At 39.0% G+C, this 14836-nt stretch overlaps 1 protein-coding gene across 4 annotated transcripts in view; it reads left to right on the forward strand.

Moving 5' to 3' along the window:
• The window catches only part of LOC120723035 (PH and SEC7 domain-containing protein 1-like), a 94984-nt gene that overhangs the window by 40869 nt on the left and 39279 nt on the right, over positions 1-14836 (forward strand). For all 4 annotated transcript variants that reach the window (XM_040014288.1, XM_040014287.1, XM_040014289.1 and 1 more), the window contains 5 exons: positions 3021-3215; positions 4181-4261; positions 6516-6628; positions 7060-7118; positions 8932-9021. In XM_040014288.1, coding sequence (XP_039870222.1) covers positions 3021-3215; positions 4181-4261; positions 6516-6628; positions 7060-7118; positions 8932-9021 — 538 coding nt within the window. The remainder of the gene's footprint in view (positions 1-3020; positions 3216-4180; positions 4262-6515; positions 6629-7059; positions 7119-8931; positions 9022-14836) is intronic.

The following is a 14836-nucleotide window of genomic DNA, read 5'->3' on the forward strand; positions in this document are numbered from 1 at the left end:
TTTCTGGCATGGAGTGCTATAAAGTTCCAGACATCCATTACCATCAGGCTTTGAACAGTCACGACTCCCAGATGTTATATCAGCACAGTGACAGTGGAAACAAAAAACTCAGTTTTAACAGGAAGAAAGCTGAAGGCCCAGGGAGAGGCTTACTTAGATGTGCCATAAAAAGTATTAGAACACTGCATCTTGTTTTAAAAACATCTATTCAGCCGTTAGTGAACTTCATTCTTATTTAATTGTTTAATTAACATTTAGTTTAGATTTATTTAACTTTCAGTTAAAAAATACATTTTTTTTTTCCACTTTTGCTTCAGTTGCTCAATTGTTGGGTTCACATTTGTATTTTTTATCGGATGTTTATGGGTGTAGACATGTTGACGTTTTTAGTATTGATGAAAATATGTTGGTGCCTTGTGAAGAGACTGTTATATGAAAATGTGGTGTGGACTAAGGTATTATAGTTAACTAAATCTAGCTGTGAAAAAAAACCCATTGTAGTTAACACAAATACAAAATAGACTTTTTAAAAATTAAAAATAGCTGCAATCAAATAAAGAAATATCCTTATTTTTTTGGTATTTGTACGTTTGGTAAATTAGCTTTAAATGAGTTTTTAAAAAACTCTGTTTAGATTGTAATATCCGTTTCTTGTAGGGATTTTGAGTTGTTGGGTTCACGTTTGGATTTTTATTTAAACTTTCCCATAAATTACTCGATGTTTTGTGGATACATGCACTTCAGACATCGTGGAGTCTGAAGTCTAGTGAGAGAGGACTTCACTCTTCCTCAGCTCTAGCACCACCAGCAGGTCATCACTTCTTTTACTATTTCAGCATCTTCTGGGACATTCATGGTCCCGGGTCGTGAATGCCCACGATTCCTGTTGATGCCCTGACCTTGTATCTAAAGCTAGCAGCAGGCTGACATGTTTTGGCTTTTAGTGGATTGTCTTAACAGCTGTTGAACTCATATTATTTAAGAGACCCCCCGACTTTTCCTCTAACAGCCTGTACCAGCAGGCCACATCAGAGTATCTGTTTGAAGCATTGGTGCACAAATTTCTGCAGTTAACAGATGGAAAATTAAACAGTAAAAAAATCAGTTTTGCTGGGAGATGGTGGCCCAGTTTCTTTTTTTTCCATTAGGGTTAGATTCACTCTGTATTTTATCCAACACAGTGTCACAAATCTATTGATCTTTCTTCTGATTTTTATGACCCCGTCCCTGTCTGCCCTCGTATGCACTGATTCTTGTCCACATTTAGAGGTCGGAGCAGAGCACATCAGAGATCCAAGTTTGAGTTATGACCACAGACAGGGTTACTTTTCAGCCACTACTTCACATTTTTCTACGGCGATGGGCTGATTCTGTTCATTTTCTCAACATCTATTGACTCCATTGCTGTAGAATTTACAAAACAACAAGAGATCTGGTGGACTGGTCATCACTGACCGCTCAAAGAAAACACAAATGGTTTATTTTCCTCTATAAACCCATTTATTCTCTTTCCAGTACCAACAGTTACCAGCTACATTCCTCTGAGCGGTTGCACTTCGAACATGAAATAATTTAAATATTTTATGTTGTATTTGTAGCATTTTTTTAGACGTTTCAGCTTTTATGGCTCCTATCTTGGTTAGGTCTTTAATGTAAAAGAGATCTAAGTTGGACTTCCTGTTAAAATAGAGGTAATGATAAATAATAATAAAATACACACTTTATTCCAGATTTGGGAAATTCTTTCTATTTTAAAAGTAATGAAATAATAAGGCATTCACTCCTCCCCCTTGTAGTCATCCTTCCACTTTCATCTTGGATCACAATCTAGTAAAAATGCACACTTCTCCATTCTCTTGTTTTTTTTTTTAAGCTCAAAATAAAAATATTTTCAAAATAAAGGCGCCCATCTGCCAAACTGCACTGTGTTTACTGCAAATTAGCATGCTAACACAAGGACCTCAGACTCAGTCTCAGTAAACATTTTACCGGCTGATCCTCTGTGTGCTTTGTGAAACCACAGTTGACCTTTGAACCCTTGTGGCTTTCTGTTTTTAATCCCTGTTTGCTCTGGTGTGATTTGCCTGACTCATGTACAGTATGAGAATGTGTGAATGAGCGAAGCGAAGCCTGTGGGTTTTCTTGGCTCGCTCCTCATGCCGAGAGATCCAAGTGAGAGCTCGCCTTATTCAGGAAGTGTTTTCGTTCTTTCTTTCTTTCTTTTTGGATTACATCTCTGGGCTGCTGGACTGTCTTTGTTTTCTCTGGCGTGACCAGAATGGCCACGCAGCTCTAGATGGCACAGACAAAAAACAAAAAAGCCAAAGTCATGTTGAGTTTTCGGCAAGTGAACTCAGAGACCTCATTCGTCTCTAAGCAGAGGATGGAAAAGTAGTTCTCTTTTAGCTCAGTGTGACATAACATGCTTAAATTATTATCACAGGAATAATTCAGATGTAATAAGTTTCACACTTCTGAACTGGCTAATGCTTTGAAGGGGCTTAATTAGGATGTGATAACAAAAGTGGGAAAGCTGGCAAAAGAGGAGATTCTGAATGCAGTTAATAAACTACATAATCTACGGCATGCTGTGTTTGAATATAAAATTAAAGATCTGCATGTGTTCTGATGTATGTGATGCTCAGCTTGTTTATTCGGTTGTTTTCAGCACATTCAGGATTCATCACGTGTCTTTACTCTTATTTTATTTCACATTTTTACATTTTTTTAGCTGCTTTTCCCCGATCAGGCTCGCTGTTTTCATCTCTCTTTTATCTGTTCTCGTTTTCTTTACTTACACAGGAAACATTAATATCATTAAATTATTGATAAACTGGATTTATGGGGTTTATTATATCAGCGTCATTCTTTGTTCCCCCTTTTATCCTTTTTTGCACTGTCCCTTTGAATTATTCACCATTTCTGTTAACCATAATGTTCTTTATTTCCTTCTCAGCACCTGATTTTAATAACTCTTTCCACTTTGTCTTACACCACCACCTTCCCATCTTACCCCTCAGCAGGGAGAAGGCCCGTCTAGCGACCGACTCCGAGCTGGACCAGGACCTCAGCGACAGGCTGGGCCTGGGCAGCAGTGACACCCTGACCAACGGCAGCCATCGTGCCGATGTGGCAGCGGCCAAACGCCTGGCCAAACGTCTCTTCAACTTGGACGGCTTCAGGAAGTCGGATGTAGCGCGTCACCTCAGCAAGAAGTAAGCTGCTGCATTCAGCCACAAGGCTCTATCAGCCTTCACCTGCAGCACTTTGGATCAACTAAAAGGCTTCTTATGGAGCTCTTAGTACAAACTAATAATAATGATGATGATGTGTAATTACAGTAGTCCAGCCAAGAAGTAATAAGTGCATAAACTAGTTTTTCAGCATCATTCTAAGACAGGATGTGTCTAATTTTAGTGATCCTGAGATGGAAGAAGGCATACATATCCTGGTCAAACATGATTGGAGGCCAAGGTTGGGCTGCAAGGCAATCAAACTAATCCATTGTAGTTTAATTAAGATAGTTCAATGCAATGCACCAAGCATTTATGTTATATTCATATGCATCATGAATTATTAATAATAATTCAACAAAATCAACCTCTACAGTATTACTACTGCCACTAAAAAATCAAAAATAACAATAAGAGGTTACTGCGTGTCATCATACTGTAAGATGAATGTAAAAATCTCCTTCCTGCAGCATCTTATGTTTATTTAATGAAAGCTATTAAACTGTGACCCATGTAAATTCAGTTTCCTGCACATTTATTACTCTGCTCCCCTTTAAAAAGCGCCGTGTTACAGCAGATCTGCATTCCTCCGCTGCTCGATCAGCCCGTCAGTCTGTCAGCTGCTTTGCTCGTGCTGATGAGAAAGAATTTGGGATTAAAGGGTTTTCTCGTTTTCTGACAGCTGCACCCTGGGAATCTCCTCCCTTTTTCTTCTCTGTGTTTCTGGCCTCCGGTCTGCATCTCAATCTGACTGTGCCAGTGCACGCCGACTGACTGACAGCCCAAACTGAGCCCATTCACCGAGCTGAGAAAGCTGCCATCCGAGTGTTTGACTGACACTCTGAGTTTTAATGATCGCTGTAGTTTCTTTGCTTCTTCCCGCGGTTATTTTCTCTCCTAATAAACCTGCGTATAATTCTACTGTGTCTCTGTTTGCTTATTTGCAGCAATGACTTCAGTCGCATGGTTGCAGAAGAGTATTTGAGTTTCTTCAATTTCACAGGCCTCACTCTGGACCAGGCGCTGCGGTAAGAAATCACAGTTAAACCAGTTTTTACTTTGACAGAGACGCCTGATGTTAGATTACTGAAAAATGGCCAAGAGTTCCCCTAAAATCAACAAAGCATTTGATTATTGGTGTAAACCTCTTCTCTCTCTGTGATGCTGATCCCAGTTAGAGAGAAAAACGCACATTTGATGTCTTTGTTTTCTTTTGTGGTTGCCCTCCTCTGGTAAACACTGCTCTCTAGAGGCCAGCTGTGAAATTGCAGTGAAAGACTATTGACAGTATAAACATGCATGCTGTTAAAGAGGTTTATGTTTGTTATCTTTATTTATTAGATTTATTCATTCTGGGCATAAACTGAAAAACAACCAATACTGTGAGTTTTTTTGTTGTTTTTTTTTCTTTATGAACTTTGCTCAAGAAAAAGTAATAATCTACAGGATTTAAAATCAATCAAGAAAAAAGTCAAACAGATTACTCTCTGTGCAAACTCCTTGTACTACAACATTACATATACAAAAGCTGGGACTCTTTAACATTTAAGCTTCTAATCTTTCAACACCCCTGTTTTAAGGAAGTTCAATGTTTTACATAGTGTTGCTTTAATTAATCTGCATAATAATAATTGGCATAAGAAATGTGGCAAACTGAGAAGTCTTAACAACAGAGCAGCCACAGAGATTGAGCCTGTTGTTCTACTCCAAACAGATAGGGGGAGCTCTTTATTGAACTTAAGCTATACTACACTGTGCTTCAGAGGGTCGCCTGAGCTCACTCATGGTACTACATTCTTTCCATCAACAATAACTGTCGCTGAATTTATTCTGCAGCATCAACAAGAACAGTTAGAGTCACGTAACCATAAACAATAAACATCTTAAACAGCCACACATATCCCCAAGGCATGATGGGAGATAACTATGACTCATTCATTTAACCTATCTGGATTGCCTGAACAAACAAAAGCATATAAAATATGTCAGACCTGCAATAAAACATAATTTCCAGGCTCAGGGACTAATATCTTAATTGAAACATTAAAAGCAAGAACATCCTGGTGTTAAATCTCTTGGAAATATTATGAACATATGAAAGTATGTATGGTATTTTTTAAACTTAAAAAAGACATTAGGATTATTTTAAGTCAGTTTTTAAATTGTCACATGACTTTGTACTTTGTATTTAAGTAAATGTAAGAGGATTTTACACTAAGATTTCAAAAATGTAATTAAAGAACATTTTTCTGTTTCTTGAGTGAGAGTGTGGCGTCATTGTATGTTTGGCTTTCAGGATACAAACACAAAGACAGGCTGCGTAAGAAAAAGCCTTTGATTATAGATTATCCAAAGTTCAATGAAGAGTCTGCAGGCAAAATTTGAACCAAATCCAACAGACACGATACCAGCACAGGTTAACAGACATTACAACTAAATGAAGACGACTCTATGATACACACACACACACACACACACACACACACACACACACACACACACACACAAGGTAATCTGGTAAGTGAACACAGCTGGGAAAAACTGTGGCACAGTCGAAGGTCATCAAATGACAAACAGGAAGTAAAACTACAGTAAAGGCACAGCAGACACACACTATCAAATTAAAACAGGAAGTAGGTAATAAACACATTCAGAAACATGAAGTAAGAGAAAATAAACTCACCAATCATTTTCAATCAGAGAAAATGAATTAAAATGTTCAAAAGGACAAAATCTACTTCAGAAGCATGTGACTCAGTCATTCCAGCATTTTCATGTGTTAATATATTTTGGTGATGTGGTGGAACATGAAAATGATGAATTTCAGGAACATAAAGCGTCCGATTTAAAAACAAAAGAAAAAAGAATTTGATTATTTAATTTCAACACTTCTAATAAAGGACAACAAAAGTCTAAAATTAGACTCCAATAATACATGAGATGACTACGGTTTAAAAGAAAACACTTAAAATATAAAAAATCCAATTATATTTAATCTTATTTTACTTCATGCTTGAATTAGTACCTTCAGTCGCTGAAAAACTATGATGAAGCTTTAAATGACTTTGTTTTTCCCTGCAATGTTGTTTTTTTTCATGGAAACACTAAAGCTAGAAGTACAACTATAGTGTTAAAAAAAAAAAGAGTCTAATAAATTTAATAGTAATGTAACACTACATCTGTTATTTTACTGCACTTTAATGGTAAAACAGTTTAAAACAGGTCATCTGTAACCATTTTGGTGTTTAGCAACCATCTGCTGACTTTGTGTTTGTGCTGCAGGACTTTCCTCAGGCAGTTTGCGCTGATGGGGGAGACGCAGGAGAGGGAGAGGGTGCTGTCACACTTTTCCAGGCGTTACTTGGACTGCAACCCAAAAGTGATACCATCAGAAGGTGAATGCTGGTGTAAATTTATTTATGTATATATGTGTCTATGGGTTGTTGTTTGTTTTTTGCTTCCTATAGATTTAAATAGTCACAGCATAAATAAATGAGAAGAAATCAGTAGATCAATAGCATAATGGGTCCTTTTAAGGTAATTTAGCAGGTGTAATAACCAAGTAAGATCATTTAATTTCTCACAGCAGCTGGTAAATTAATATGCATTTATTCAGTTAATGATTACTACATAAACAGGACTAACTGTAGTACCTGTGGTGTTTGTTTTGTGCATATATGAAGCATATATGAAAGCAGTATTGTTCGCCTTAAAACCACATTAGAAGGATGCACTTGTATTGATGCAAGTTCCCAGTAAAACTAGTTTCATAATCGCAGATGAGTCATTTTGCAGAGAAAGCTAACGCAGTGTTTCCACGTTTTAGATGCAGTTCACACTCTCACCTGTGCCCTGATGCTGCTTAACACTGATCTGCATGGTCAGGTAGGTATAATGCTCGAGTGTGTTTCAGTGAAGCTGGAAGTGTGCAGCAAGTGTGTAGGTGCTCACATGATAAACAAAGAAAGAGAGCTGTTTAAGAGCTGCGTTCTCCTCAGAGGCCCTTTGGATTAGCTGTGCGGAGTTTTTTTTTTTTTTTAGTATAAGACTCGGTTTGATCACCATCTCATCTGGGTCTGCAGGTCTGCCTGCTGAGCTCCTTTCTCCATCATTAATCTGCTGCTTTTATAATCAGAGCCTTCCTTTGGAAATCTGGGCCATTGGTGGCTCTTCTGTGTGATAGTGCAGCTCAGTGGATGAATGATTAATTAAAGTGGCTGCGAGGTGACAGGATCAGGGAGCGGCTCTTCCATGGAAGAGCACATCAGGAAAGTCTCTACATATTTTAACAAATTTAACTGTTAACTCTTTTGCGACTCTACCTGTTAATATTGGCGGTTCTTTTCTATAAATACCCTCTAACAGTGATTATAATTGGATTTGGTTTTGATTGGCAGGTCGGGTGCACAAGTTTTAATTTATTTTGGATTTTTCCAAATCAACATAGAGTCAGAAGTACACACTCACTTAAATCTTTGAATAAATGATGATGACGGTTCTATAAATGTCTTTTAACCTGACAAGCCCGAGGCCTGTTAACTTCTCATTAGTGATCATGATTGACTACAACTGGTAGTTTCTTTTTACTGGAATAAAAAGGATTTGTTTGACAGCACTCACTGGATCGACCAACACTCAAAAGAATGGGAAAGTCCAGAGAACTAATAAGGAGAACCACAGAGTTGGGAAGGTCTCTGGGAGATGTTCCCAAACGTCTGCAGATTCCAAGAGCATCAATTCACAGTATTGTTTCTAAGTACAGGTTATTAGGACGCGTCACCACTTTGCTGAGTTCAGTAACCACCAAGGCTTAATCACTGTCCACAGTAAAGCCAGTTTTACATCCCCATGGACTGTGAAGTGATGTAAAACTTCAACACCTTCAAGTGACTGGAATTTACATCTTCCCGCATGGACAAGCCAGATGCCTTCTGGAGAAAAGCTTTATCATCAGACGAGACAAAGATTTAGGTATTTGACCACAATATCGAAAAATGTGGACCTTGAACGTAGTGAAAACCTGTGGATTATGATTAAAAGCTAGTTTTGTGTGACACCCTGACCAACCAACCAAATTAAACAAACTCTACCATGCCTGCCAAGAAGAGTGGACACATATCCAGCCAGTATTATGCCTGAGGCTCATTGGTGGCTACCACGAGCATGTGGCCAAAAAATTAGGGGACATCTAACTAAATATTAGTGGGGATGTATGTATATATTTGAGCCTGTATGGGTTAGAGAAATTACAAAATAAGTTTATACTTGTGCATCTTGTTTTTTTTTAAACTCATTAAACATGTATAATGTACAACCATTTCACTCTGAGCGAAAGAAACAAAAGAAATTATTTAAGCCCCAGAATGAGCGGATGTAAGACTCTGGCCACGACTATAAATACGGTCTATTCACTGAACTGTCAGAGAGACTTTGCCTGAAAAGTATCTAAAATGTAACCATTTAAATGAGAAGCTATCTCATCAAACACTAACTCAGCAGCGTTAATAATTTTGACACCTGACCAGTGATTTAATGCTTTTTGCATTGACAGCTTCTTCATAACTTTTCATAGTCAGAGGGACACTTACAATAAAAATTGACATTTAATTAAGTTGAAGGTACTTTGTGTGAAATAAAGAGGTAAGGAATGTGTGTTAGCATGAAATAATAAATATTAAATGTCTATTGTTTTTTCCAGAACATTGGCAAGAGGATGTCATGCACACAATTCATTGGCAACCTGGAAGGACTGAACGATGGCCAGGATTTTCCCAAAGAACTGCTCAAAGTAAGCCAGTCTGAAATAGCACAAACGCACATGCTGTCATACGCAAACACGCATCCCACATGAAAGTGAGCGGGCTGCCTCTGCCAGCGCTGTATTGTCCCTCAAATACTGCGCGACTGAGCCTGGCTGTCTGGCTCGCGCTTGTTGCCAGCTGGCATTCACCTCATCTCCAGGGGCATCCAATCAGAAGGCAACCCCAGGCCCGCCACTTCCCGGTATGCTCCGGCTTGGAACCTTGGGGCTTGACAACTAATTGTTTCGTGGTCTGGAGACGAAGAGAGTGACACACAGCCGACCTCGAGGCATCTGTGTGTGTGTGTGACTACAGCAGCATTAGATTAGCCTGTTAGCTTAACCAAGTTGAGCTCGGCCTGTCAGACAGAGGCCTGCAGGCCACATGACAGGGGGAAATAATCCAATCAGAGCTGCTTGCTTGTCCAATGGTGCTCATAATGATGATGCTGTTGATATAGTTTTGTCTGCAGAGCGGTCCATCAGCATGCCACGGGGCCCCTTAGTGCGAGTCAACAAGTTGCATTGCAGTATTTATAATGCATGAGGGAGCAGGTCCTTCTGCTGAACTGGCGGGAACCCTGAAATGAAAAGCCGAGCCTGTTATTAAGGGCAGATAGTATCCACGCTGAGGGCTTGTGACTGCAACAAAACCAGTCATGCATTATCTCTTTTATTTATGCTTGTGGAAATCCAGGAACTGTCTTTTTAATCATGCATTCCACTTTCCACAGCTTCTTTTATTCTCTTTCTCTCTCAATGAGACTTTTTTTTTTTACCCTGAAGCCTCTGCCTCCCATCCTCTGACTCTCTAAATGTTCTGCCTGCCCGCTCACTGCCCTGCTCCTTATCTCAGCTCCGTTTAGCTCCCGTGCAGTTTAATCTCTGCCTCTAGACTGAGTCTCACTGCCACCTTTATCTGCTCGCTTTCACCTCCATCCTGTTCTGCTCTGTTTTCTTGCCTCCCCTCTCCTGACCGGTCATCTCTGCATTTGTTCTCTTCTGGTTTATGTCATTGTTACCTATAATTTTACCATTTCAAATTCCAACTCAACAACTATCATTCTCTGTAACCATAAAAAGATGCAGGTTAGGGTTAAGAGATATTTCACCGTGCTTCTTCTTTGCAAAGTGTATTGCAAACTAATTCAGTAGTTTGCCTTGATCAGACCAAGCATTTATATCTGCTGAAGTTAATGAAATCTAGAACTAAAATTCAAAGCTGCTCTTTTAGCTTATATTTCTTTTTGCACCAAACCCCATTCCCTCAAGAGACTTTACTTTTTACATTATACATGCTTCCCTTAAATAGTATCATTAGAAGGCAAAGCATACATTTCCACTATGCTATGCAGATGACACCCAACTTTATCTGAGAGTGAAGCCAGATGATATAAATCAACTAGTAATAACTTTATAAAGACTTAAAACCTGGATGACGTCTAATTTCCTGCTTCTAAATTGAGATATAACTGAGGTTATTGTACTCGGCCTTAAAAACTTAGAAATATGGAGTCTAAACAAATATTTATCTGGATGGCATTACTTTGGCCTAAGGTAACACTGTGGGGAATCTTGGAGTTATTCTATGTCCCTAAATCCACATATTAAACAAACATGTAGGACTGCTTTCTTGCACTTGCACAATATCTCTAAAGGTCCTGTCTCAGTGTGATGTTGGAAAAGTATGTGCATTTATTACTTCCAGGCTGGACTACTGTAATTGATTATTATCAGGATGTCCTAAAAACTCCCTGAAAAGCCTTCAGTTAAAATGCTGCAGAAAAAGTCCTGACAGGGACTAGAAAGAGAGAGCAGATTTCTCCTATACTGGCTTCCCTTCATTGGCTCCCTGTTAAATCCAGAAGTGAATTTATAATCCTGCTCCTCACATACAAGGTCTTGAAAAATCAGGCCCCATTTTATCTTAATGATCTATAGCACCATATGACTCCATTAGAGCACTTCCCTCTCAGACCGCAGGCTTATTTGTGGTATTTAACAGTAGAATGGGAGGCAGAGCCTTCAGCTTTCAGGCCCGTCTTCTGTGCCTCCCAGTTTGGATTCAGCACAGACACTATCTCTACTTTTAGGATTAGGCTTCAAACTTTCCTTTTTGATAAAGCTTATAGTTAGGGCTGGATCAGGTGACCCCGAATCCTCCCTTAGTTATGCTGCAAGAGGCCTAGGCTGCTGGCGACTTCCCATGATGATGATAAAATATATGTATAAAATGTATAAAAAGCTCAACAGGAGGAGGTGTAATCGTTTTCTGTCCTCAAAAATAATCAATAATATTCAGCCAATCAGCTTCCTCCACAGTAATTTGAATCTAGCAGCTTTGCATAATTCACACTTCAAACGAATCCTTCTTTTTCTTACACTGGGACATTTTTGCTCCTTTTCCTCGTCCCACTGACCAAGCGTACCTCTGGTTGGCCACTGCTCTTAAATTGTTTATTTGAACATCAGGTGGGTGAGCCGTAGATGACCATTATGGGGGTTACCCCTCTCAATGACATCATACAAATCCAAGATTAGAAAAGCCAGTCTGAAACAGAGTTATTAGAGCCGTCTGAAGTCTGTGCTTTTGGCTCACAGGGACTACTGGTGCATAGGCTGACCTCATGAATTAAAAATGTAGCCATGTTTAATAAGAGCGTTCACCACAGTACACTGTGTATCACGTAAAATAAGAAACACCATTGGAGGTCTTAATTTTGGTGCCACCCATTTTTATTTAGTCAGTGCATCTCTTACTAAATAAACACTGTAACTCGTTCAGGTTTTGCTCACAAACAGTTACTGTATCTGTTCCCGGTAGCCTCTCATTCCTTTCTTGTTTTTTCCTGTCCTCCCTTTTTCTCTGTTATCGCACCATCATTTCCTGGTACAAAATGACCTTCCCTCTCCCTCCCCACCACCATCTCTGTGTTCCTCATTTCCTCCGTTTATTTTCTTATTTTCCCATTTCCCTATTTGTGCCTGGTGCTCGTGTTTGTATTTGCTGTAAATACATTAGAACACAGCTGGAGATACCCCTCATTCAGTTTAATTTTCAGCATGCACACGTGCTGTATTCCATTTGGTGTTCTAGGGTCAGAGCTTGTTTCTATTTTTCCACAGTTTTTTATTTTCCTGGCATCTTTTTCTCCTTTTGAGCCCACCTTTCCTTGCTGTATCTTCAGGTTTAACTGGTTTTTCCATAAAATTGTTTGTTAGTTTTGTTTCTTAGCATTTAATAGCAAAAAATCTGTTACTGTGTGTTGCACCGGGTCAATTTATGGATGCACCTTTCTAACCAGGCTTGCTTACTTTTGCTGATAACTTATCACTCCACCCTCTCATCTGAAGGTTAAAGTGGGATTTGGCAGGTGGGGAAGCCAGTAGATGGGATGTAGCAGTGCAGTGCGGAGGAAAAATTACTTAGAAATAAGTCACAATCATTTGTATAGTGAGCTGCAGTATATATAGTATTCTGTGTGTATAGGTTGTGACCAGAGATTTGCTGCTCTTTGTGGATTTAGCCAATAGAATTCAGGAATATTTAAGCAGATTTTGTGCGAGCTACTGTGGCTAAATTTCAACCTCAAGTCAATATAAAGCTGGTATCAAAAGTAGAACTTGGTAAATCATTGTAATCCACGCTGCCTTAATTTTAATCTCATGTCTAATTTTACTCTCACTTCTTTTCTGTAGGGCTAGCTGCATGCTGAAGTACCCCAACCACAAGTTTATAGGCATCTGCACCATGAAAACTCACAGGGATAAGAAGGAAAAAGCTGTAAGCAAAAATGTACAGGGGCCAGACCTTCAACCATTTCTTGTCAAAAAATGGTCAGCTGTAGAAAACTAACACGATGGCTAAAAATGCAGAGTGCCAAAAAACGTAGGTGATAAATTACAAATTGCATAAATATGTTTAAAACCTTTAGATGTTACTGAGTTCTGAAATTCAGCAAGAATGAATCCTATAGTCATTAATATACTTTGTGCATATTATATGCAAATCTCATCCTGATTCCACAGCACGTTGTGCAGTGAATGTGGAAGTACCTAGCTGCTAGCTACCACAGCTGTTGGATCTACAACTTAAATCAACCTTTGCACAGATATTTTGTCATTTGTCACATTGTGTCTCTTTATCATCATTTAAACAGCTTTCCAATAAGAAATACTGTCACCTCACAGAGATCAATATTCTTTTTTAGCACAAAGAGCTGAATTTTGTACCTTTAATCACTTTTAGGCAGTGGCATACACATTTTAGATATGTTGGGAAATATAAGCAAAAAGAGAGCCTTCATAAAGAGCAGTACAGTGTGACTCTTTAAAATGGTGCCATATGTCGCAGCTTTACTCCGAGGGGCAGAAACACTGACGTGGCACTGAGCCACTTTAGCCCTGTGGCTGAAACAGAAATCAGCTGCCTGGTGGACTGGAAAATAATGAGTGAGGCTTTGCATCCCCCTGACACCTCTTTCCACCTCTCTCCCTCAGGTAGACTACACTCCCTCTTTCATCGTCAATTAACTCATTTCTTCCTCTATTTTCTTTCTTTGTCTTGTTTTGTGGCTCTGTCTTCCCCAGTAACTGTCGCAGATTCTCCCTCTCTCTCTCAATTACTCCTCTCGACCCTCCCTCGCTTTCTCTCGTTTGATTAAACCCTATGATATGTTTCCTCATTACCACCACAATAGAGGAGCAGAATAGAGCAATCTCCTGAAGTGAGTGTGCGAAGCCTCAGCTCCACTGCCCGCCCTTACACTTTCCAGCACACCAATAACTCCCCGAAAGCCTTTTTATGTCAAGATATTTTATTTTTATTGCATTTCAACAGTAATAATGACACAGAAAGAGGCGAGATAAAGAAGGAGATTACGTGAAACAAAGGCATTAACCAGGTATAAAATCAGGGGGTGGTGTTCCCAAACTGCAGTGACTATCAGTGGCACGAGTAAAGCTCCCAGACAAATGTAATGCAAGGTTTTAATGAACATATAAATATCTATTCCTGCATTAAATAAGCTGCTTACTTTGGTTGATTTCAGTGCTTTTACAGCATTTAAAAGTATAATGGAAACATGAGCCAATCCTTTTGAATGTTAAAAGGCTTCAGGCAAATATCACATCGTTAGGTTGGGGTTTTTTTTAGCATTTACTGTATTTTTTTATTATTATTATTGTTTTGATTGGTTGAGGCTTTAAGCAGAGCAGCATTAATTCATGTATTGGTTTGCAGGCCGTATGTCTGTGCAATCTGATAGAGTAAAAGAGTAAAAGGCTGAGTTAAATGTTTGGTCGATACGATCTCTGGTAATATGTTGATGCGCACACGTTATTAGATCCAACATGTGACACGGTGGATGAATGCATTCAGCTTCAGCACACGCTTCTATTGCAGCGCTGGTGCTCATTTGTCTCAATCATTGTGGTCTTGTTCTGGGATTCGTAATGAGCCCATAAACTATCTAAATGTAGTCCAGAGGATATTTCCTCGCCGAGTTGCCCGCGCTGTGCTATCAGTCAGCGGGCATGTGACAGCTTGACAGGGTGCTCGCAGCTCGAGCACAGAGGCCGGTCAATTTAGTCAGCAGTGTTACGAATAAATTTTTTATCACATGTAGTTGCAGGAAAAACTTGGACATTCTGTATAATATTATTATATTATATGTAACATATCATATATATTTCGTATACATTAAATATATCATACATATTTATTCTTTTGCATAAATAATAAAACATAAAAATAAAACATATTATACTTTTCCCTAAATTAACTGATATCGTTCTCTGTGGG

The sequence above is a fragment of the Simochromis diagramma genome, unplaced genomic scaffold, assembly GCF_900408965.1.
Source record: "Simochromis diagramma unplaced genomic scaffold, fSimDia1.1 OVJJ01000669.1, whole genome shotgun sequence".
Taxonomy (NCBI): domain Eukaryota; kingdom Metazoa; phylum Chordata; class Actinopteri; order Cichliformes; family Cichlidae; genus Simochromis; species Simochromis diagramma.